General features: G+C 43.4%; 2 protein-coding genes across 2 annotated transcripts; both read right to left on the bottom strand.

The window, feature by feature from the left end:
• Nucleotides 1–270: 270 nt before the first annotated feature.
• LOC115761928 lies at nt 271–4,234 on the bottom strand. The gene is made up of 7 exons (XM_030703959.1): nt 3,854–4,234; nt 3,648–3,769; nt 3,473–3,586; nt 3,170–3,414; nt 2,467–3,110; nt 1,685–2,411; nt 271–1,621 (listed from the first exon to the last, which is right to left on the bottom strand). Exons 1-7 carry the CDS (start codon nt 4,028–4,030, stop codon nt 951–953), a joined length of 2,700 nt encoding a protein of 899 aa, XP_030559819.1. The 5' UTR covers nt 4,031–4,234; the 3' UTR covers nt 271–950.
• Nucleotides 4,235–4,504: 270 nt separating this feature from the next.
• On the bottom strand, nt 4,505–9,104 carry LOC115762014. Its single transcript, XM_030704083.1, has 5 exons — nt 8,806–9,104; nt 8,022–8,749; nt 7,678–7,953; nt 4,778–7,613; nt 4,505–4,709 (listed from the first exon to the last, which is right to left on the bottom strand). The coding sequence occupies exons 1-5, from the start codon at nt 9,087–9,089 to the stop codon at nt 4,505–4,507; spliced, it is 4,329 nt and encodes a 1,442-aa protein (XP_030559943.1). The 5' UTR covers nt 9,090–9,104.
• Nucleotides 9,105–13,185: the final 4,081 nt, after the last annotated feature.

Here is a 13,185-nt window from a genome sequence, read left to right as displayed (position 1 = left end):
TTACATTTGCTGATATGCTCACATCTGGCCAAGGTGTCATATTGTTCGTAGTGACAATCATAAAAAAAGATGTCTTAAAATCCATTGCTGAACGGTGAGTTCTTCTCGCATTTTAATTTAAACAAATTGTAATTTCTTTTTATTAGAATTGTAAAAAGGACATCCCGAACTGATACGTCACTGACGTCAACTTCTACTCAACCTCCACTAACTGAAATTTCTTTGCTGCCAAAAACTGAGAGAACGTCTTCAGAGCGAGCACAATAGCGAAGCAGATCAACATTTTACAATAATATTACCATTTAGTTATGTTTCTAAAACCCAGAAGAGCATCTGAATGATTGTCGGCTTAAATTTAAGGATAGAGTACATACCCTACAGATGGTATTGACATTTAAACGACAGGTTTACACTTTGTAACCATTACCCATACATAAGCTTAATAAAAACAAAATAAAAACGTTTGAAAAGCACATATAGTTTATATTTAAGTGTTGGTTGTCATGAATTAGCAATGTATTGGCCATATTAGCTTCTCAAAATGTTAATCACTCACTCAAGTCTTAATATCTAAAATATTATTAGATTTGTATATTTAAGTCAACCCATAGGACAGGCGTATCTAGCTATGTGGCACCATATTTCTAAGCACACATTCATATTCTTTCACTTATTTATTTTTAAGTTGAATTTAGTATGATGTGAAATATCAAAAGTATATTATTATATACATATGCGTTATTGTATGTATGCTATAAAACTAACTACTAACTGTAGTATAATTAAAGGATTTCAGTCAAAACTAGGACGCATTTTAAACTTTTGCAAAAGCGTTTCGTTAAACTAAAAAAAAGTTTTTTAAAACTAAATACAGCACAAGTTATTGTGTTTGAAACTGAACTAGATGCACTTGTACTTGGCGAGGGAACGGCAAAACTGTACAACAGTTTTTAGTTGATCGTGCGCTTCAGATGAAACTCAACCATGTTGTCCAAATCGCAAATAGATGATTTAGACTTCTTCATATCTGAGTTGAGTACTCGCAAATGAGAGGTATAATCGGGCAGCCGGTTTAGACTGGCTGACATTTCCTGGGCCATCTGTCTGGCCACCTGAGCAAAGGTCAAACGAGATTTCCCCAGCCGTTTAAGAGGGCTAAACAGTTCGTGCATTTCTTTAAGTTCGCCATAGTCAAGTACCTGCCATTGTCCACTCTCCATGTTCCAGGTGAAAAGAATACGACACTCGTATTGTCGATTGTGAAAAACACAGCCCATGCGACCTGTGCAGTACATACAATTTGTTGGAGTGGCAGGCATTTGATCTCGTGCCGAGAATTGTGCCATGAGCATACAGCTAATAGTTTGGCTTAGTGGGCAAACACTGATGAACTCATAGGCCCAGTCGTAAAATACATTGTAGATCTTTTGATGCTTTTGACATATCATGCTAATAACATAATATGTGAAAGTCTCAAGATCGAAGGAGTGTTGTGTAATAACCACGCTGCTGCAGCGCAAGCGTTGAAAGGATGCGTGTGAAATCATTTGCATTTCAGAATAGCAAGAGCCGTGCACCTCCATGGGAAGCGAGGTATGATAGCCCGGTGAGATACAATCGTCTATGGATAAAACAGTATATGTCAAACAGTATTATTCAAAATTGTAATCTTTGAAAGGCTTACCTTCTTCACTCGTTATTACAGAAGTGGCATCGTCCTCATCTACATAGCGACGTCGCAGCTTCTTGGTGCATACCGGCTTCTCTGGCATAACTCCGCCTTGCACTGGCATTTCGACAATGCGCTGCTCATCACGCCGCGGCGATAAAAATGACAGCCCGGCGTTGGGTGACATTGATCCTCCAATCTCAAAGCGCTTGGCCATAGATACCTGCAATGGGGATAATGCACCCAAAGGTCCAACGGGCTTATAACTGAGCATTTGTTGTGTCGCCTGGGACAGCGGTGGCGACTTTTGATTGTAAATTTGAGCAGCTACCGTGGCTGCATTTGCATTGCGGCTGGGTGACCGCATTAGACTCGAGCTGGAAGGCGGTGAACGAAATCCCAAATGCAGCGGCGGTGGCGGGGTATGTGATGGCTGTGCTGGGTGTGGAGATGATGATGGGGAAGCACATGGGGAATTGTGAAAATAGTGTGTCGTGGGTGAAAACCGATGCAGACTACGCTGGCCAGATGAACTAGCGGTTGATGGGCTAAACGTTGTACGTCCTGCTGAGCGAATTTTGGTGAACGGTATGATGTTTTCAGAGTTATCCTCAGAGAACTCATACTTTTTATCAGCAAGACGACGCTTGCGAAATATTGAAATCTTTTCACATTTTTCGTTGTCTTCGGAGAACTCGTAGGCATTTGATTTGTCTGTCATTGAGCTGGAAGTCGATGTGTTCTACAAAATATAAAATTATACTATTTATAAAGCAACCATAACATGGAGAGCTTACATGCATATCAATTGTTGTGATTCCGTTACGGTAAGATCTAGTGACAATACGCTGATTGCGCTTTCTTGATTGGGTGGATTCATTGGTGCCAACAACATTTTGTATTACTACAGGTAAGGTGGTTTCCAACAGTGTCATACTAGACGCAGTTACGCCGTTGTTGCAGTTGGACGAAAAAATTAACTTTTCGTAGCCGATGCTATTGTGTTCTGCATTGCTGCGCTGTTGAATTTCGTTGTCTTTATTGTTAATGGCATTATTAGCGCGGTGAGTATGATCAGTTTCAATGTCACTGAAATCCGCAATAATGCGTGCTACAACGCTGTGCTCACTATCCGCTTCAGAACCAGTAAAGGGGACCGAGCAGCGATCTTCCTCGCTGGCTAGTGGAGTGCGTGGTAGCAGCAGTGTTTGCTGAGTGCAGGGCAGGCTATAATTTTGCTGTGGCAAGGAGCTGCTATTGGGTACGGCCGGCGTGTCCACGTCGATTCGCAGCATGTGCATGAAGCCATTCGAGATAATGAGAATGCGCTCTGGGCAAAGGAGATTTATTGTCGGCTCGAAGCGGGGGTCCGTTTCGGTTGAGGAATACTTTGTGTGCACTGTCAAATGGCAATTGAGACAGTGTGCGTTGTAAAAGGAATCTGAAAATATATAATGTAGGTTATTGGGCCATCGGTATATATGCATTAATGTTAATCACATGGACCGTCATCGCAAAGCTTTCGACACTCCAAACAACCAAGTTTAGGAACTTTGACATATGTTATATAGCTTTCTTCGCTCTCTTCCGTTGCAGCGCCATGTACCACCAGAATTTGCTGATCTGCATTTTTCCACTGTGTCATGGTGACCGACTTTAGATTGTCGACCACATGATCATCAAACAAACGGCGCGAGAAAAAATATCGCAGTTTTTTGTGGGGTTGGAAGAGCCAAAAGTAAAGACTGCATGGTAGAAAATACAGATGTTTAATGCTGTTTATATGTCAATGCTATCACTTACGTGTACTTGTAGCCTACATTAAAGGAGTAGTGGTTGAGTGATGTATTGTCGTTGCACACGACTCGATGGCTGATCATGTACTGCCCACAAGCAGTCAGTCCCATGAATATGTGCCTAGAAGAAATGGTCTTAGAGCGGGTCTTGTGACTGTCGTTCCCTTTTTGGGGGTGCTTACCCTTCTAACGCATTGCTTGCCAACACGTCCTTCAGATATAATTTTAACCTATTTGGCACTTGGTCGTAAGGAAGTTTCTGTTTTTGGCCCTCCCGTGATTGACCTGAGAAAAATCCTGTGCGCTATTGGAGTTTGGGTGTACATTTATTAGAAGTGAACTTTTGGGATCATATGTACATATGTACATACGTATGTAGTCCACATACCTCTCTGTCATACAACATTTGTACCAGATTTCGCGTTCGCGATTGCGTCTGCAATGGGTGAGTTTGCGTGTTGGTTGGCTCCTCAGCCTCATCAGAACTATCCACCGTGGAGATATCATCGTCATCCGAAGAAACCCCCGACAATGACTCGACGTAATTTTGGTAATCAGTCTCCATTGCCTCACAGACTCGAAAATCAGACTTAAAAATTTACCGACAAAAGCAACAACAGGGCCACCGTAACACAAATATCCACAAGAAGCTTTTAACGCAGGCATCAGCGACGGCACTTAAACGCCGCCGCACACATCGAATCCCGATTGCTTTGTTGCACAGTCTTTTATATAAAAATTTACATAGGAAGCGAAAAATTCTTCGTTTATTCAGTTTATTCAGTTTATAGATGGTAATTGTGGTGGCTAGCCGATAGGCGGTGTGACCGTTGTTATTATATTTATCGATAACATTAGTTGCCGCTTTTTATTTTTGTTATCTGGCAATGCTGATTGCGCGCCAAGAAAAAAATTTTAAATCTTCGCAGTAAATAAAATTTAAATTAAATGATTATGCAAAGTACATTTTCCACAGTGGGTATATTCATTAAATACAATAAATAAATTAAGACTAATTTGGCATTTCTACTGCTCATTCCTATGGCGCTACAGTTTCTTTTTCTGGCTTTTTAGGAGTCGCCTCCATTGCTTCTGCCACACGTATGTTCTGCTTGCGTCTTACACTGTAGAACGGCATTGGCACCTCTGCAGTGGGCTCTGCGCCCATACCCGTACTCACTGCTGGTGGCTGCGGTAGAGGCGGCTCTTCGTTCGTTTTGTTGAATATAACCCAATTATCAGGTCTGTTATTAAAACGTAACTTAGTATTTTTCAGTGCTAATTCCTCATGTTGTTCTTCCTTTGAACTCACCTGTCCGGTTTTGTAAGCACGGTTATAGGCGCAAATGCTAGATTGGAAAATTGTTGGGGAACAGCACTGACAATTGTCGATCGTTCGTCATAGTCCTCGGTTTCGGCCAATATATGCCCGCCCAGCTGTTTCCCAACGCTGTCCGGAAAAATCGTTACTTTGCTGTTAGTTGCGCTTCGGCTTGAGGATGTCAGTATTGGTTTGGGCATTTCTGTCACGTACATTATATGTGTCTTGTTCTTCAACATGGGCAGTACGAAGTTGTCGTCCAGGGAAGTGATATTCAACGTGTTCGTAGTTGTGTTTGTCGGTGCGTCGTTGCTCGAACTGTTTTTATTGTATGTTTTCGAAGATGTCGTCATGCCACTCGTCTGTTTACCTAAGCTGGTGAAGTCAATGGTTTTGTTTAGTTCGTCCTCGTCGTATACGTAATCTTCATTGCTCTCCAGTGTACTCTCGTCGATAGTAATATTGTTCAGCGTTCGGCTCAAAAAGTCGTAGTCCCGTACGATATCCAACTTGTGGTCCGTATTCGAAAACTCATTGGTGGCACTGCCTGCCTCTTTTAGTTCAGGCATGCGAGCATAGTACGTCTGCGTCTGTGTCAATGGTCTGTGGCCCGCAGTGCCAGTAGAGAAAGGACTGAGGTTTTGGGTTAGCTCCCGATCGTAATATAGTTCGCTCTGGCTTTGCGGGTAGTCCGGTCTGTACGGCGATTGGGAAGCCGGACCGTAGCTTCCAGCAAGGTTTTGCGGACGCGGGTAGGAACTAAAAACAGGATTAAGCTCAGGACGCGGACGTATATTAAAACTAAATGTGCTATCGGCGCCATTTGCGCTGGCCACACCCGAAATGCTGCCAAAGTGTCCAGAACTAACGGCGCTGCTGGACGCATGCAGGTAATTAGATTGGGAGCTTGCCCCTATTTGGGAGCTGCTTGTAACCGGGTGTGATTGTGAGAAAGGTGGCCGTGGTGCATACGCTGAGCTGGCTATAATATGTGAGCCACCACCGCTGATTGGACTGTTTATCACATGAGTTTCCTGATAAGGTCGCTCCTGGTGGATCGATGAAATTGGACTTGGCTCCGGCGCCTGTGTGGGTCGTCGGTTGGCATTTGGATTTAAACTATTGGTGGCAAAGCTTAAAAAGTTTTGAAAAATGTTCGGTGCGCGTGTTGTGCTGCGTCTGTCATCGTTGTCGGTTAAGTAAATAATTGTCGGTGGTTTCGTTTTCTGTGACTGTAAGATTGGGTCCCTTTGTGTTAGATAATACCCGTAACTGGGCGTAGTGCTGCTATAGTCCATATAGTGAGGAGCGTAGCTATTTTCGTAGTTGTTGTAGGGCCTATAAATGGTCGATGTAGTGTAGTCGCTATGTTCTGAACCGAGTGGTTTCGTTATTGGACTCTTGTTTGTCTGTCGTATATTAATCTCAATTTCATATTGGTCATTTGAGTTAGGTCCGTTTACAACTACCTTTTGGGGATAGGCCGGTCTATTTTGGTAATGGCTGCGCAGCTCCACGCCTCGTTTTGTTGTTTTAGATGATTTAGACGATTTTGTAGTACGACTGACACGGGAAAGGCTTGCAGTTGTGCTCGGAATTGCCTTTGTTGTAGAAATAATGTGGGTTGTTGTGCGATTACGTTGCGTGTGCAACAGTCTAGTGCCGAGTAGTGTGTCAGGTGTTTTCGATTTAATCAGTTCCTTGGAGTTTTGCACACCACGCTGCACTCGTTTGCTACTGCTAAGGTCCTCAGAAGTTTGTCTTAGTGGGTCAATCAAGTCGTCTGCGTCACTGTTTTGTAGATGGGATTCTTTCGTGATTGGAGTCGTTTCTGTAGGTCTGTCAGTAGTTATCGAAGTATAGTTCGAGTTCGTTTCATGAAAAGTGTGGGTATCTCGGAATTCTGGTAAGTCTGTATCATTGGAGTGCGGTTCGGTTTCTGTATCCGAAAGTATTTCGTGACTTGTCTCTGTCGTTGTTGTGTTGCCATCCACGGCACTGCGTAGCTCAATTGGGACATTGTTTATAATCACTGTCCGCTTTGGTGTAGTTCCTCCTGGTTTTCTAGTGATCAAGTTCTTAATATTTATAGTTATTTTGGGTGATTTGTCTAGCTTATTGTTTATTCCGGTGACAGGTATCTTGCGAGTAGGCGTCACATTTCTATTGTTGTTGATGTTTGTCTTCGTCGTGGTCAGAGTCTTTCGTTTTAGGTCTAGTTTGTCGTTAATTTTGGTACCATTTTTTGGTCGCTGAAAGCCCGTAGCTGAGTTTGGACTAAAGTCTACATGAGGCTGGCTAGGCTTCACGCGGTTTGAAAAGCCCGCCTTGTCTTCCTTCAGATTTGTCGTAAAACTCATTTCATTTTGGGACAGCTCCGGTTGTACGATGTTAAAAATATGATCGGGTTGATGCTTGGCCGCTAAAAACGGATCTTGCTCTAGCCAAGGACTAAGATCAATAGATCCCAGAATGCCAGTGCCGCAGTTCTGACGTTCGTTGTCTGTAAACTCAGCAGGAATGAAAATATGTGGCTGGAATGTGCCCCCACCCACTGCACGGCATAAAACTTGCGCTAGCGATACTCTTCTTAGCGAATGTATCTGCGCTGGTGTGAATGAGCTCTCAAAGCCGCCATTCTCGTACCAGAACCTATCACCGCGACGCGAGTTACTGAACTGCTGAGCTATGATGCAGGCAAAAGTAGGACCAACAAGACCACCAACTACGGGCCTTTCCGCAATACCACCGACAAATAGATCGATATCGTGAACGCTACGGTAGGCGTGGCCAATTCGTTTGGCCGACTCTGGACCCACTACATTGGCTATGACAGAGATAAGAAAGAGAAGTATAAGTATGCTGAACGACCCACTAAGGCACAACATTACCAAATTCATCCCAGCTTTGAATAGGACTCAGTCCACAAGGGACACGCCACGAGGTGTACGGAGCTAGGCCATGATCCCGCCCACGCTGAATATTGATAGCGGCCAAGTCTAGGCCAAAGGGAAAGCCTGGTGTCTGAAACAGATGGTTGGTCAGCTCTGGCGTTATAAACTCGTCGCGTTTGAGCGCGCGCTGCGAAGCCATTCCTCGGAGCAGACGATGCAGTGAGCCAGCAGTACCAATGTCACCGTTCTGAAACTCCTTATGCAAACTGACATCTAGAAATACGGTAAGCATGGTACAGCATCCTGTATGATTGGCATTTAAGAAGATCGCTTAAACTTACTGTTGTTGATAACATTGTGATGGCGGTCGCATCTCATATAGGAATTCTGCACCAGTGAGTGACCAAATCGAAAGGCTGCTGAAGAGAACGCGTTGGCTACGGTGGGATTGACTTTCGGGTCATAGCCCTCGTAGAAACCGGTGCTCAGAAGCTCCAAATCGAACAGTTTACACACTTCTTTGCCCAGTATCACCGGTAGGAACTCTCTATATGTGATGTGTTGAAACATAGCACCCACAATTCGTCGCGTTTCCTGATAGATCTTCTCGTCGCTCCAGTGAGGATTCAGCTCACTCAACTCTAAGGCAATGCGATTGTGCTCGCCGACCCACACATGATGCATGGCCAGCAGACCAGGCTGTTCGCCGCTACGTCCGTCACCGGATCTGATGCATTGTGTCGCGATAGCGCCGCGCTGGCAAACATCATCAGCCGGATTGCCACGGCCATAGATCAGTTGGCCATTACGAAATATACGTGCGTTGTCCGAGGACTTGGCACTGTTTGAGTAAATGGGCGAAGCATCAATATAGGACGTTGCTTGATTGGTTTGCTCACGCCAGGATAGTACACAGTCGCGACGCTGCGCAGGGGCCGAACGCAAAAACTCCAAGCAGCGAACCTTGAGTGGCGACAGCCATGGATCATCCAGTGGCACCTTGATTGGAAAGCACGATGGATGAAAGTCCTTGCCGCCACAGCAACTGGGTATAGAGCCGTTGATGGACCTGTTCGAAAGTAAAATGTTTAGTTAACCGGATTATAAATCGGTAGCTTTTCTTACCGTGGTTGTGCAGTCGACGTCATGTCGTGATCCAGTAGCTGGCCCCACTGCGCTATCATGAGAGTCAGTGGGGCTTCGCCTTCGCGTGCACCATGCACCAGCAAGCTGACAAAACGCGAGGAGGACAAAGTGCTGCCATCTGTCGAGCTGCGAACACTGTCAACTCCATCGCCGTACTCTGGTGGCAGGAAGCGATTAAAGGGCATCTGTGCAGCCCCCCAGCGTGGTCTCCGTTTGTTGTTGCATGTTCCGTCGTGCGTTCGATAGCGTTCCGAGGCTGGCATACAAGGCGGCGGATCACGAACAGGGCATAGCCCCTCCAGCGCCGTACGGCGCAACGAGATCTTGTGGGCATGCGATTGGCGCGCTAGCTCATCGATGTGCTGGAAGCTGGGAGGAGACAATACTTTTGGTTAGCTCATCCTAATCCTGCCTATGTCTATATCGTCGACATGGCTGCGTTCAAACTTTGTTTTCAAGTGCTGTCTACAAACGTTAGCGGCATCTATTTATAAAACGTTCAAGTTGCACGAAGTTGGGAGCCACATGGCCAACACAGATCCAAACGAGTTCGTCGCATTGCTGCCGGTGTTGAGATGCGAGATCCACCGACAAATTAAAGCAATTTGCGTTTTCAGTGTTATATTTGTAAATATGTATATACACATATATATATGTATGTATAGGTATGTGGTGGGAAAACGCATAAAACATCACAACGTGAGCAGCTGACTTGACTTTAGCCGCTTTGGCTTTCCATTTACCTGCAGGTTTTTACTCTTTCGCTGGGTATAATTAATTTATCATGAAAACTACTCTGGTCAATAGAAAGTCCTAACAATACATGAGACTGTAATTAAAGGTTTTAATGGAAAGGGTTGAAAATATGGTTGAGTTTATATTTATCAGTAGCACATCTCATGAAAGAAAAATTGTACAGAAGAAAGTACAAAAGTCGAAAACCCCTTTTAGAGCTTGTTAAAGCTCGTGTTAATTTGTATATTTTTAATTATTTATTTATTGATTTTCAATCTTTTTGCGGAAGCATTATCTAACTGTTATTTTCTCTTAGCATTCATATTTTTAATTAAAACTTCGTATTAAAGCACATTCTCAATTTAATGCATTGCCATTATGTCATTATCATCCTGAAAAGGATAATGAATATAAAAAAAGTCAGATACCGGTCTCAAGCTGACGCTTCGACACTCCATCTAACAAGTTTTTTTGATCTTACTGCATTATAATATTTTGTCTTATACCATTTTTAGAAAATTAAGCTATCTACAGATGGTGATCAAAATTCAAGATTGAAGGGTATTAGAAAGTCAACGAGTTGATTGCACTTTGTGCGGTGAAAGTGGAAAATGCCTGATCTCATTTGTTGTACTTATCGGATCTCGGTTTTCTGGTTTTTCATTTAACTACTCATTTTAATACCTATAAAAGCACTCAACGCCCTTTACCTTAGACAACGAGGCGTATGCGCAATCTTTGTCTACACACGAATACACAGCTGTAGAGCGCAGCCGCAGCCGCGCCGTTCAATGAACTCAGCAGACAAAAACAAAAAAAAATGCTTTTTTATATATATATATAATGTATACACATATATACATATTTATTTGTGTGTACATAAGGTTTCGTACTGCTGGGTGCTTGAGGCCGAATTCGTGCGGCGCTTGGCGCTTGTAGAAAACGAAAGTCGCGTCTTGTAGCTTTTATTTATTTATTTGTGTTTGTATCTTTCTTTGGCATATAAGTCGCCGGTGAATTTTGTTGTTCGGTATGGATTTTTTGTTGTCGCAGTTTGATGTAATCATATTGCGAATGCTCAGACTGCGACTTATTGAAAGACCAAGGCAGAGTTGGAGACGAAGAGTGTCAATGGGAAAGCGTCAAGCGTTTTTCACCATATTATTTCTAAGGTTTGATGTCGCTGTCCATAAACATTCATGCACACATATAATATATAATTACAATCGTTCACATTCACTCGCTTTCTTCTAATTTGGCTAAATGCTGCTTTTGGCAATATTAATGAGCGCTAACGCTTGGTCACATCATCGATGAAGGCAGTGACTTTTAATAAAAGCCACCGCATCAAATATTTCGTAATTTAATTTTGGGCAATCAGCAAGCTAAACAAACAAACTAAGTAACTAACGAGGATGCTCGACTAGCAGATACCCTTAGCTAGGACTACATTCTTAATTTTATTTATTTATCAGTCTTTCTTTAAACTTGATTTATATTTCATGAATAACTTTTATTAAGAAAAGGGGTATCAAATTGATGCTTATTTATTATGTCTGCAGGGTAGGAAAAAACGAAAGAGCTGGGACGAACCTTTAAGAGCTGTGGCGCCTTCGTCTCGGATTGTTATTGTTGTCAGCTCATTGGGCACCGCAGTTGATTGCATTGATTACATAAAAGTATTTGGGCAGCTTTGGCTCATTGCACCTGCACTTATATGCGAGCGGGTGTGTGTGCTTATGTTTTGTAATTGTGACTGTCTTTGAGTGAAAGTTCTGTTTTAGCTGTGCTTAATGCTGGTTATGTGTGGAAAATTGCACGGATTTTTTCAGAGGCAAGCCGAAGCCGAACTCGAATTCAAACTCGTTGTGAAAAGTGAAAACTTGCAAACTGGAAAAACTACACTGCTGAGGTGGCTGCTCGACTGCTGTTTCCGCTGCCTGGCCAAAGGGGTCATTTACTTTTGCACTGCCCAACTTTACTCAGCTCAGCTCAGCCCAGCACAGCCCAGCACAGTCCAGCCAGCGGGCAAATTTAATTTACCTTCAGCTATCATACAATTTGGCTTAACTTAAATGGCCTGGCGTGGTCCAGACCATGACGGCTGCTGATGCTGGCTTGCAATTATGTGCCATTTCAATGTCAAAGTGAAAGTTTACTCTCAGCAGTCGCGGCAACCATCGTTGACTGTCGTTTTAGATATGATTTTACGGGTGTCGCTACTGCTCCCGCTCCCACTCCTGCTTCCATACCGCTACTGGTCACATTTTGGAGCACTTTTGTCCGCGCACTTCGACTTCAACTCATGAGCAAAGGGTGTCATGGAGTCGTAGAACTCGTTAATCAAGCGAGAAAGTTACCGCTGCTTTGGAATGGGGGTGGCATCGGTATGCAGGAGCGTCCCCGTTTAAATTGTCAAATTATGGGTACGTATTATTATTAGCTTTGTTTTCTTTCAATTAACTTCGGGTGCGGCAACTTTTGCTATTTGCGGGGCTGGTTAGATAAAAAAATGAATGTAAAAGAAACAATAATATTCTTCACTAGAATTGAAATTTGAATATTTCGTCTTATGAATCTTATATAACCTGCATTTTCACTAAAAAACACTAGATTTGTTGCAAGCTGATGCCAGAATACTGGAGCACAGCTTGATCGTAAATTATGCGCCTTTGGCAATGACTTTGCTGATGGTATATCAAAGCTATACGAAAATGTTTGTGGTTGATAAAATCACTCACCCACCCGTTCTGTTGGCTGGCCAGAGGACTTACTTTTGGCGAAAGGCTTTTGTGGCTTCGATGGTTGCATAGGCGGCCATCTCCCGTTGCTCTGACTCTGCATTGGGCGCGTTGAAACGCGAGAGTAGGGCGGCTGGATGGTTGTCCTGCAGCGTTTGACCTTCAAAAGAAAAAAGTTACAAATGTGGTTTCAGCAATAAAAAACCAATCGCACACCATTAAGCAGCATTTGTGGTTGTATTCTGCCATACAGCTCGGCCATGGCATTGAGTCCTTGCTGAACGCTCTGCTGCAACGCCACATCCATCAGAGTGGGTCGACGGGAGCGCGTATTCCTCTGGCTCTGCTGGAATGTCAGTTCTGTTGGCAACGTTAATGGCCGAGGTAGCTCTTGGGTGGGCGGCTTGCTACTAGCATACCCTACTGGCTCCGGCTTCTGATCATGCCCCCAACCCGCGTCTGACCACAGCAGCAGAGTCAACAGCGACAAACGCAGCATAACAACTTTGTGTCTCATGTGGAAAGTTCAACCAATGCCCAGGAGCTGATAAACTGTAAAAACACATCAAAGTTCATAAGCTGCCTGCAAAGTTCGAATATGAGCTGTGTCATAAGACCTATTTGATGGCATACCCAGGGGGCAGCTTCACTAAAGCTAATTATTGCAACTCTTAATTCATTAAAATGTGTTCCTTTATAGACCCATCCACTACGTAGTAGCTATGTTTGGTTGCGCAAGTGAAAAAAGTGAAAAAAGTATAAATATTTAAAAAAATAAACAAATGGAATGGAAAAGGGTTATATTAGTGTTTATGTCATGGGAAATGGGAAGCTCTCCGACGCAATTAACTATATATATATATATATATATTTTAGCCATTTC

This window comes from Drosophila novamexicana, unplaced genomic scaffold (assembly GCF_003285875.2).
Source record: "Drosophila novamexicana strain 15010-1031.04,08,12 unplaced genomic scaffold, DnovRS2.1 tig00000512-arrow-arrow-pilon, whole genome shotgun sequence".
In the NCBI taxonomy this organism is placed as follows: domain Eukaryota; kingdom Metazoa; phylum Arthropoda; class Insecta; order Diptera; family Drosophilidae; genus Drosophila; species Drosophila novamexicana.
The sequence above is the reverse complement of the archived record's forward strand: the minus strand, read 5'-3'. Positions and strand labels throughout refer to the sequence as shown.

What these genes read in the sequence shown, in the direction of transcription:
- LOC115761928 (XM_030703959.1), bottom strand. Translation starts at nt 4,030, where the DNA reads ATGGAGACTGATTACCAAAATTACGTCGAGTCATTGTCGGGGGTTTCT. An exon ending in AAATGTTGTATGACAGAGAG is followed by an intron (nt 3,770 to 3,853) that starts GTATGTGGACTA and finishes AAACTCCAATAG; the next exon opens with CGCACAGGATTTTTCTCAGG. An exon ending in TGTAATAACGAGTGAAGAAG is followed by an intron (nt 1,622 to 1,684) that starts GTAAGCCTTTCA and finishes TTTTATCCATAG; the next exon opens with ACGATTGTATCTCACCGGGC.
- LOC115762014 (XM_030704083.1), bottom strand. Translation starts at nt 9,089, where the DNA reads ATGCCAGCCTCGGAACGCTATCGAACGCACGACGGAACATGCAACAAC. An exon ending in ACGTCGACTGCACAACCACG is followed by an intron (nt 8,750 to 8,805) that starts GTAAGAAAAGCT and finishes ACTTTCGAACAG; the next exon opens with GTCCATCAACGGCTCTATAC. An exon ending in TCAAAGCTGGGATGAATTTG is followed by an intron (nt 7,614 to 7,677) that starts GTAATGTTGTGC and finishes TCTCTGTCATAG; the next exon opens with CCAATGTAGTGGGTCCAGAG.